The sequence below is a fragment of the Lipophrys pholis genome (genome assembly GCF_963383615.2).
Source record: "Lipophrys pholis genome assembly, chromosome: 11".
NCBI lineage: Eukaryota > Metazoa > Chordata > Actinopteri > Blenniiformes > Blenniidae > Lipophrys > Lipophrys pholis.
In genome coordinates, this window is record NC_137631.1 from 12,041,647 (window position 1) to 12,052,785 (window position 11,139).

The window sequence follows — 11,139 nt, forward strand, 5'->3', positions numbered from 1 at the left end:
GGGCTAATAGTTTACTGCAGTGTGGAATTGAACACTTTGATAGGGAATCATTACTGCTATTCAAGCTTTTTCATACACTTCATTGTAATGGCAGGACGACAGCAGAGCTGACTCCACACCTCCTCTGGCATCTCTACCAACAGAACCAGGTACCACCAGCAGCTACGTAGCCTGACACTGTCTTTTTCTGAATGAAATGAAAATATCAATGTACAAAATTGGAAAGTAATACCACGCTACAAACTACAAGTTCCCCAAATTCTAGAAAAAGTCTTTAATGACACACAATGTAATTTCATATACAAACACAAATGACAGCCAATATAGATTTAGAGCCAATCAGCAACAATTGGTTTTTAATAGTTGTTCATAATCTGATGATACAAACTACACAAATAATATTCAAAGCAAGGAATAATATGATACCTGAAAATGTTCTGGATTTTATTTTTACTACAGGAAGGCATATAAATTCCTGAGGATGTCACATAGGACTAACAAGAAAATGTTATATAACAATTACGAGAATTTTATTTCATAGAATTATTAAATATTAGAAAGTAGTTTAGGTTCACAGGCAGGGCAAATTTCAGAGTATGTGAAAGTCAATAGAGTGAATGAAAAATGAATCAATACATAAACTACAAAGCAAAATTGCTGTTACAATTATTATTGCCTTGCTGGCAAAAATGCTAAATAAGTGATATGTTGTGGTCAATAATCATACCCTTCACTTAGATCACTTCTTACTAGCAGGATTTTAAAAATACTTTGACAGGAAAGAGATAAAAGAAAACAATATTCATTCATGATGGGATTATCAGCATAGAAAGTACATTTAGAAGTACATATTTTCATGAGCTAATAACTTTAGTATTCGCAGCCCATTGGGCATCGCGTTTGCTTTTTGTGGTTCGTTGTATTTCATAACTTGACGGATCTATTCCCACTGCTCTGCACTCAGCTGCTGGGACACATACTGACAGAAACAGACCCCTCCCTCCAGATGACCCCCGGTGCTGAGTGGGGAAAAGGGGAAGTGTCTTTTGGCAAGGCAGCAGGCATAACCTGATGAGAAGTGTCTTAGTGCTTTTTTAAACATATCTTTAGCATTACCATCTTCAGAAAAAGTTTCTGCAAACTCCTGTTTACAACCGTCCAGAAAAACATAAACCAGGGACATTTTTGAATTGGACATACAACCAATTAGGACCTTCTCCTCTGAGAGAATTATGTTTGCCTCACCGGAAGCTTTCTGCATCTCCCTCAGACTGTTCTTCTTTTTATCCCTCTTCCACAACCCAAGGTAAATAATTACACTATTTCCAGCCAAATAAAAACACAGTAAACCAATCACCTGTAAGCCAACAGGAACATCTGAAAAGCTCTTGGCAGATGTCAAGATGCTAACAAACATATACACTGAAATAGCTATTACAGTAATGAATGGTAATATTAAAATCAAGGAGAGTAATGCTCTGATCCATACAGGGCGCATCATTAATTGACTGTCAGCCACACGGTTGACGATCTTTATAGCCTGTCTGTACTTCTCTTGATCCTCAATGATCAGACGCAGTTGGTCTGGTACAACCATGTCATTGAAGTGACCAGAATCCCATTTATTGAGTTCTTCCTCATTGACAGCAACCAACGGCTGCAGGGCTTTCCCATTGTAGATGGAGGGAGGCTGGAAAGGCACCACAGTTGAGCCCTGAAGCTGCTGGTTTGGAGTGCAGAGCACCTTGAGTAGTTTATTCATGAAGTCGGGATCACTGGCATTGAGGTAAGTGAGGTGACAGAGGTGGAGAGGGATTTGGACGTCTGGGTCCAGCAGCACTGGGATGATTGGCTTCCTCTCCAGGCAGTCTCTGAACAGAGACATGTTGGCCTCCAGGAGACACCAGCGGCTCCTCACAAACTCTTGGCTGAGAACCAGCAGGACCTTCTGGCTCTCCTGGATGCACTCGGACATGTTCTCCAACACAGTGCGACCAGGAATGAAGTCACGCTCGTGGTAGCAGACCTGCAGTCTATGGGACTCCAGCTGGGTGATGATGGAGTGGGTCCACCGGTCGTCAGTGCTGCTGTAGCTGATGAAGACATGGTAACTCTCACTTCCTGTCAGTGTGGGAGGAGCAGGAAGCAGGGCAGGCACCGATTCACTGGGCTGTGGCTGAATGTCTGCGGTGTCAACTACAATCACAGGATCCATTGGCTAAAAAAATAAAATAAAAAATATGAAGACGCATAAACAGGAATGAAACCTTTTCGATTTGAAATGTTTTAATTACATTTTATGTACTTAAAATTCTGATATGGTGTGATTGACATTACGACATGTTAAATAATTCATTCCATAATGAAATGACATGTATGGAAACTGCTACATATAAGAATACAGCTCGTGCTTTCAAAATTGCTTCCTTGAAATTTGATTAGAGACTAAAATAATCTCAGTCAGCATTAGGAAACAGCCAAATTACAAAAATACCTTCAGTATTTTATTTCTCTTTTATTTCCAACAGGGACAAACATCATCCAGACATGGAGCACAGCAAGTTACACACATGTTAAAATCTGAAGCAAACATGAGTCCTGTTGTGACTTTTCTGTGTATTAACTAACCCAGTCAAATACTCATTGTATTCTATATTGAATTAAAAAAAAAGTATAAACATTGCTCTGATTTCATTATCATGCAATATATCCAGCTGTCCTGCTGAATCTGCACTCATACACGATAAAGCTTCAAAGTTCTGAGAAGTGAAAACATAGAACGCAAAATACTGTTAAAATTGAAGCGAGCACACAAAATCATACTTTGTGAAGCAGTGATGATCATGGTAATGGTAAATTGACTTCACTTATATAGTGCCTTTTTGCTGAGCGCAGCCCTAAAACACTTTACATGATTCATCACATTCACCCACCATTGGAGGCTGCAGCCGTGCACGGTGCTGTCACTCCAGTGTCTTGCCCAAGGGGCACTTTGGCATGTAGGCAGGCAGAGATGGGAATCAAACCTGCAACCTTCCGATTGGGAGACAACCGCTCTACCAACCGAGCAATGCCGCCACATCATCATCACACTATAACAACCAACCTGACACAAGAACACATATGCGATAACTTTTTATGACTCAGTAATCCCAAAAGAGTTAAGAGTGGTGGTCGTGTGAAGTAATAGAAACTAAAAACAGACAGATACTTAAAGCGACAGGCTGCACCCTACTTTTAGTTATCTGAATAGCATCCAAGATAAAGCCCTCTTGAATAGCGCTCACTACTCTCTGCCAGTTAATTACCAGTATTTCAAGTTTTTTGGGGTGTCTCAGGTAACATTAGGAAGTAAGACAAATAAATCTGGCACCAAGTTTTTAGATGAAAAGTTTTCTTTTCCACGACTGACAATTCAGTTGACACCTTTCATATGAATCCTGCATCCATGCATTAAGACACAAACACACATCTCCCACCAGCCGAAACAGTAGCTGCTACAACACCAACGGTGGGTAGAAAATGTACTCAAGTGGAAATATTGTTCGCATAATATTACTCAAGTGAAAGTAAAGAACAGGAACTCAAAAAGTGACTTGTAATAGCAAAGTGCTTGGATAAAAACCTATTCACGTACTGAGTAATTGCTGCATTAACTTATTTATATCATGAAGTTACTCAGTGTAAATTCTTCTTTTTTTTTTTTTTTTGTAAAACACTCCACAACATTTTCTTTTTGAAAAAGTCAATTTTGACAGTTAACTTGACCAGTTAAAACAAAATCCAAAAACAAAACAAACACTTTTTTTAAGCACTCACTATTAGTCTGAGCTAATAGAATGTCTGACAAAGATGTTGGAGTCGCATTGCCTCTCTCTGCCCATCCATCTTCTATTTTGTCACACACACACACACACACACACACACACACACACACACACACACACACACACACACACACACACACACACACACACACACACACACAGAAAGCTCTGGCCTGTGTTTGAACCCAGGCCTTGTGGCTGGACCTTCAAGGGTTAACCTTTTGGTCACCATGCAGCACAGTCTAAAAATATTTTGAGGACTTCTGCTTTTGAAACTGTGGTTTAAATAAGAAAGGAAACTGAAAGTAGATCTCAGCCAACACTTGGAAACAGCCAGATTATTGAAGGTCTTAGGTACATTTAAGTACAAGAAACACCATTATATTAGGTACTAAACTGGTTGTAGCTAACAATAACTTAGTACATGTTGTAGTACACAGTTAAATTTTTCTAATTTAGTTTAAATTCAATTCAAGTTTTTTTTAATTCACCTACAATGGGACAATCTGTGCTTATTATCATGCAAAAAGTCCTGCAATTTGTCTGTAATGATACAAAGTAAAGTTATAAATACTCAAGAGATGAAAACACTTGGAAAACTTAAAAAAGGCCCAAAATTAATATGGTGGTAGTTTCTTGATAATATTATCCGAATATACTGAAAACCAAAAATATTATACTCTTTTTATTTCAATGAATGACAATCACCATCACATTAAATTGAGAACAAATCATTCAAATGACTGCACTTTCATACCTGTTCTTGACTCTGTAAATCCAAAAGAATTAGGAGTGATTCCAGTAGAAATGAGAAAGCAAATGAAAGTAATAGAAACTGAAACCAAAGCTGCTCTTAAAGGAACTGGCTGCTTGTTGCTGTCTGATTTCTGGGCAGCCTCTCAAATTAGGCTCGTTTACCTTTAACTGCTCTCAATTCTTTCACTCATGCCACTCCCAGCAGCTTTGAGTGTCACAGAGCAAAAGGAAGTGAGGATATGAGTGTGTGATGTGATGTTTATTTAAATAAAAGCTTGTTTTTCTTCCACTGACAACTTTTCGATGAGTATCGAGCCTTTAGTTTTCTTCCACCTTCCCCTAATCTGCTCCTGTGAACATTTAATTTAGTTTATATGAATTGTTTATTTACTTAAGGTTTTGAGATGGTGCGAAAAATATTAACATACTTTGTGAGTGTTACATGTTCATTCTACAGTATGTTGGCGGGGGGGGGGGGGGGGGGGGGGGGGGGTGTAAACATCACTTTACCATTGACAAATCTTAATTTATCATTATGCAGTAGGCCTTGCTGTTCTTCTAAATCTGTAAAGCTATAAAGTCACAAGGTGTGAAAACACAGAAAGCAGAAAAAGAGGATTTTTTTATTTATTTAAGTAATTTCATTTCACTCCAATTGTATTGATATAGAGCCAGAAACAATACACATTTCTTTGCATTACTACAGAGGAAAAACCCAACAATTCCACATAAGCATAATCACCAGAGAGAATAATAAACGCCTTTAAACAGGAAGAAACTGACAGAAGCAGACAAAGAGGTGGAGACATTCTGCTTCTCTAGTTAGAGGATAGAAGGATAGAAATTGTTGGGACAGACAGCAATAAGCACCAAACTAAAAAAGTCACAGCAACGCAAGCTAGTCTATTCACTTCCTGAATAAGAAAATACAGAGAAGCTCTCATACTGGCACACACCACACACACAAACCCCCCAAGTCATATTACTCTTTTTTTAGGAATCATAATCATCGTCACCCTACCATGAAAACATACCAGACATCAAAATGCATATAATTTTTTTACCTTTCTATAAACGCAGTAGGCCGACAACACTTCGTAGCGATGTCACCGTGCGAATACAAAAAACGAAAGTAAACTCATATAATAGAAAGTCATAAAACAAGAAGAAAAAGTGATACTTAAAGAGACAGGACCACATTGCAGTTGTTGCTTATCTAAACAGTGTCTCAGATAAAGCCAGCTTCCCTTTAATAGCTCTCACTACTTTTTGTTTGGTTTTCTCCCAGTACGTGGTGTTTGTTTAGGAGTGTCAGGTAGCATTAGGAAGTAAGAACATTCAATCTGATTCTAAAGTCTTGAAATTAGTTTTTCTATCAGTGACAGTTTTGTGAAAACATTTTGCTTGAAATCTGCATCTATGCATTCATACACAAACACACATTTCCCACCAGGTGATTTAATTCCTGCTCCAGCGCATCTAGATATCACTGATTTGTCATCATTCAGTTTCGTATAACACACTCTTCAATAAGCATAGAGCATTCAGACCAAACAAGATATATAAACTCTGCAGCAGGTCCTGGGCCGACCATGAGGCCTCCTCCCGGTCAGTTGTACATGGTAAGCCTTTAAAAGGAGGCGACCAGGAGGCATCTTAATCCAATACCCAAACTACCTCAACTGGTTCCTCTCAATGTGGAGGAGTAGTAGATTGACTTTGACTCTCCCCCCGGAAAGCTGAACTCCTCACTCTTTCACAAAAAGAGGGGCCTGTCATCCACATGCGTCACCAACAAGAATTGGACCCAGAAGCAGGCTCCTTCTTCAGGAGCTCAGTTAGAGAGTTTATTGAACTAACAGGAGACACAGGTGGGAAACATCAAGGTGATTGACACAAGAAGGAGAGATAAATGAAAAAGTGAGGAGAGACGCACATGAACAGCAGGCATACAGCCAAACGCCACAAGCACACATACATAGAAAAGACCGAGGCCACGTTTACACGTAATTGAAAAAACTGTGATATTTCTCGGCGTTTGGGCCGCGCATTTACACATAAACGCAGCTACGACCCACCACAAACGATGATTCCTGAAAGCTCAGGCCACAGTGGAGATCAGGATAAACTCCATGCCTCTGGTTGCATCTAATGGGGGGAAGGTAGATATTTACATCACAAATCGTGACGGGATGTTTTTTTTTTTTTCAGGATTCTGACGGGTTACCATTGCTTCATGCTTCTCGCTACACTGCCTGTCAGGAGAATTTTCTAGAAAAAAACATCAAGGAGACAGAATACACAGGAATCGGACTGAGAGCGATTTAAAAAAGTTTAAGACAATTTTATTATTCTTGCAAGAAGAGACAATGTCACAGTACAACCTTTGCATGATTGTCCAGGAGTTTGTCTAACAATGAAGTCAGACAGCGCCTTCTGAAAGGATCAATTGTTTTGTGTCTGCATTGAAAGACGGTTCCAACAGTGCTGACACAGGTCATATTTTAACACAGAGTGCAAAATTACAAATCATTCTTAATGAGACAAAACACCGCATCGCAGGTCAGTGTGTGTATGTCCATTTTCAAGTGGTTGTTAAATACGAGCCGACAAAATCTAGACAAATTGATGAGGGTAAGACGGAGGAGAATGAGGAAAAAAGAGAGCACAACTAACAGCTTTTAACATTTTGGCGGAGCCGTTTCTTCCGGTGCTTATCCGGGACGTCAGTCACACGTTAATGGCGAAGCAGTCGCATGTAGAAAAATATCCAAATTGTTACCACATACAATCGAGGCCTGAGTCTGGTGTGAAAAAATCGGAATTGAAGCTTTCACACGGCCACAAAGCAGATCGGATATCGTTGCCTTGTGAGTAAAACAATCTGAATTCGGTCGCATTTCCCTGCACTGGACCTAAGACACACTGTGAGTACTGACATTACCCCTCCTAGACTTCCCTGCTTGGCCATCTTGTTGGATTTTTGATACATAGTAAATCAGAAAGTGTAAAATTATTTCTTGATCCAGTAATGGAAAAAAAAAAACATTAAAAAAAACAAACTTCCAGAGGTTCTCACCTTCAAGTGGATTGCTGCCCATTCCTATTTCATGCTTGCCATATCTATAAGCAGATAATGGAACTAGGTAGTAAACTTTCTAGGCTTAAAAGAAAGTCAGGATTTACCTTTTGTGTCATAGACTAATTTAATAGCGTTTAGCTTTATGTTTAAGTTGAAGTGCATAGAGAAACTGGCTGTTCTGCTGCTCAGCCTTGGTGATATATCATAATGTGGAAACCAATATAAGCTACAAAACTCAACATTATTATCTATGTAACAGCAGTATCTATTGCAGACCATTTGTATTGGATCGCACTGGTTGTGTACACAAAGAAGAGGTGATCCTGTAAAGTCAAATGAGAGGAGAGAAGATGTTTCCCAGACATCCAGACACAGCACCAGTGCTGGCTGCTATTCCCACTGCTCTGCACTCAGCTGCTGGGACACATACTGACAGAAACAGACCCCTCCCTCCAGATGACCCCCGGTGCTGAGTGGGGAAAAGGGAAAGTGTCTTTTGGCAAGGCAGCAGGCATAACCTGATGAGAAGTGTCTTAGTGCTTTTTTAAACATATCTTTAGCATTACCATCTTCAGAAAAAGTTTCTGCAAACTCCTGTTTACAACCGTCCAGAAAAACATAAACCAGGGACATTTTTGAATTGGACATACAACCAATTAGGACCTTCTCCTCTGAGAGAATTATGTTTGCCTCACCGGAAGCTTTCTGCATCTCCCTCAGACTGTTCTTCTTTTTATCCCTCGTCCACAACCCAAGGTAAATAACTACACTATTTCCAGCCAAATAAAAACACAGTAAACCAATCACCTGTAAGCCAACAGGAACATCTGAAAAGCTCTTGGCAGATGTCCAGATGCTAACAAACATATACATTGAAATAGCTATTAAAGTAATTAATGGTTATATGAAAATCAAGGAGAGTAATGCTCTGATCCATACAGGGCGCATCATTAATTGACTGTCAGCCACACAGTTGACGATCTTTATAGCCTGTCTGTACTTCTCTTGATCCTCAATGATCAGACGCAGTTGGTCTGGTACAACCATGTCATTGAAGTGACCAGAATCCCATTTATTGAGTTCTTCCTCATTGACAGCAACCAACGGCTGCAGGGCTTTCCCATTGTAGATGGAGGGAGGCTGGAAAGGCACCACAGTTGAGCCCTGAAGCTGCTGGTTTGGAGTGCAGAGCACCTTGAGTAGTTTATTCATGAAGTCGGGATCACTGGCATTGAGGTAAGTGAGGTGACAGAGGTGGAGAGGGATTTGGACGTCTGGGTCCAGCAGCACTGGGATGATTGGTTTCCTCTCCAGGCAGTCTCTGAACAGAGACATGTTGGCCTCCAGGAGACACCAGCGGCTCCTCACAAACTCTTGGCTGAGAACCAGCAGGACCTTCTGGCTCTCCTGGATGCACTCGGACATGTTCTCCAACACAGTGCGACCAGGAATGAAGTCACGCTCGTGGTAGCAGACCTGCAGTCTATGGGACTCCAGCTGGGTGATGATGGAGTGGGTCCACCGGTCGTCAGTGCTGCTGTAGCTGATGAAGACATGGTAACTCTCACTTCCTGTCAGTGTGGGAGGAGCAGGAAGCAGGGCAGACACCGATTCACTGGGCTGTGGCTGAATGTCTGCGGTGTCAACTACAATCACAGGATCCATTGGCTAAAAAAAATTTAAATAAAAAATAAAAATTTACAAACAAGAAAAGAAATAAAAATGTTTTTATTGAAATGTGATCATTGAATTTTTCTATACATGAGCTTCTGATATGAACATTGTGTAGTGTTAATTATATTAAGATATGTTAACTAATTCATTCTAAAAAAAAAATTCAAAAATGAAAAAATGTATAAACAGCACTCACCATGGAAAACATTATTATGCAATATGTCCAGCTGTCCTGCTGAATCTGCAATCATACGCAATACAGCTTTAAAGTTCTGAGACATGAAAACATAGAAAGCAAAATACATGAACCACTGTCAAAATTAAAGTAGGTTAGTGTGATTAAAGAATACGGAGAAGTAAAACGTGTTATACTCTTTTAAGGAATTATAATCATCGCTCTATAAGAACAGCAAATGTGACACAAGAATACATATGCTTTACCTGTTTAGAATTCAGTAATCCATAAGAGTTCGGAGCGATCGCTGCGTGTTTATGGGAATGAATGTAAGCTGAAGTAATAGAAACTAAAAACAGATAAATACTTAAAGCGACAGGCTGCACCCAACTCAGTCATCTGAATAGCGTCCAAGATAAAACCAGTTCACCTTGAGTAGCTCGCACCGCTCTCTGCCAGTTAAGCACTAGTATTTCACGTTTTTTGGGGTGTGTGTCATGTAACATTTGGAAGTAAGACGAATAGTGTCGATGACTGTCTTCTGGACATCTGTCAAGTCAGCAGTCTTCCCCATGATTGTGTAGCCTGCTGACCCAGACTGAGAGACCATTTAAAGGCTCAGGAAACCTTTGCAGGTGTTTTGAGTTAATTAGCTGATTCGGGTGTGACACCATGAGTTTCCAATATAGAACTTTTTTACAATATTCAAATTCTCTGAGACACTGAATTTTTAGGTTTTCATTATCTGTAAGCCATAATCATCAAAATTACAAGAAATAAAAGCTTGAAATATTTCAATCTATGTGTAATGATTCTTTATAATATATGAGTTTCACTTTCTGAAATGACTGACAAAAAAGCTTGAACTTTTTCATGATATTCTACTTTTTTGAGATGTACTTGTATGGTGGGTAGATCATTGTCAGTAGAAGTATTGTTACTTGTTACTATTATATTGTTATCTTGGCATGATATTGCTCAAGTAAAAGTAAAGAACAACTATATATTGTATTTGCAAAGTGCTTGCATAGAAACCTATCCAAGTATTTAACAATTGCTGCAATACCTTGTTTATATCATGCAATTGAGTGCAGATGGCAATGGCAGAGCAACTACACTTCAAACTGTCTAGCTGGCTAGGGTCACACATGGAAGTGTCCTTGGGCAAGACACTGAACCCCAAACTGCTCCCATTGGAGTGACAGCGCTTTGCATGGCTGCAGCCTCCAATGGTGTGTGAATGTGTGTGTCAATGGGTGAATGTGATGGACTATGTAAAGCCCTATGGGGCTGCTCACGCAGCTGAAAGGCGCTATATAAGTGAAGTCCATTATACCGGCATGTGTCTTACAACCACTGTAAAATAAATGTATAATAGTTCTTTTATCTCTTTTATCTTGTCTTTAAAACAGCCCAATACTATCAACAAGAGGAGTGATAGGTAGCATCAAAACATGGTCAATTAATTGAGCTGTAAATATTTGCAGGGTGTTGAGTGCATGAAGTGCGAAACAAGTGCAGAGGACATGTGAGAATAAAGAGCTGGCAACCCATTGAAAGGCACAGTCAACTTTTGTCAAAATGATGAGAGAAGATAAATTGCATGTTGCTGGTTTATTGTCAAG

The 11,139-nt window shown here is 39.7% G+C and overlaps 2 protein-coding genes across 3 annotated transcripts; both read right to left on the reverse strand.

Annotated features, from left to right (window-relative positions):
* Positions 1–259: 259 nt before the first annotated feature.
* Positions 260–5,717, reverse strand: LOC308117300 (uncharacterized protein). Of its 2 annotated transcripts, none has more exons than XM_080476074.1 (2): positions 5,648–5,717; positions 260–2,218 (listed from the first exon to the last, which is right to left on the reverse strand). In XM_080476074.1, the coding sequence occupies exon 2, from the start codon at positions 2,213–2,215 to the stop codon at positions 941–943; it is 1,275 nt and encodes a 424-aa protein (XP_080332200.1). In that variant the 5' UTR covers positions 2,216–2,218; positions 5,648–5,717; the 3' UTR covers positions 260–940. The 2 variants fall into 2 exon arrangements, with proteins under 2 accessions (XP_080332200.1, XP_080332199.1); XM_080476073.1 differs by lacking the exon at positions 5,648–5,717 and adding an exon at positions 4,585–4,720.
* Positions 5,718–6,403: 686 nt separating this feature from the next.
* LOC308116390 (uncharacterized protein) lies at positions 6,404–9,892 on the reverse strand. The gene is made up of 3 exons (XM_080474561.1): positions 9,781–9,892; positions 9,536–9,580; positions 6,404–9,333 (listed from the first exon to the last, which is right to left on the reverse strand). The coding sequence occupies exons 2-3, from the start codon at positions 9,545–9,547 to the stop codon at positions 8,566–8,568; spliced, it is 780 nt and encodes a 259-aa protein (XP_080330687.1). The 5' UTR covers positions 9,548–9,580; positions 9,781–9,892; the 3' UTR covers positions 6,404–8,565.
* Between the last annotated feature and the right edge of the window lie 1,247 nt (positions 9,893–11,139).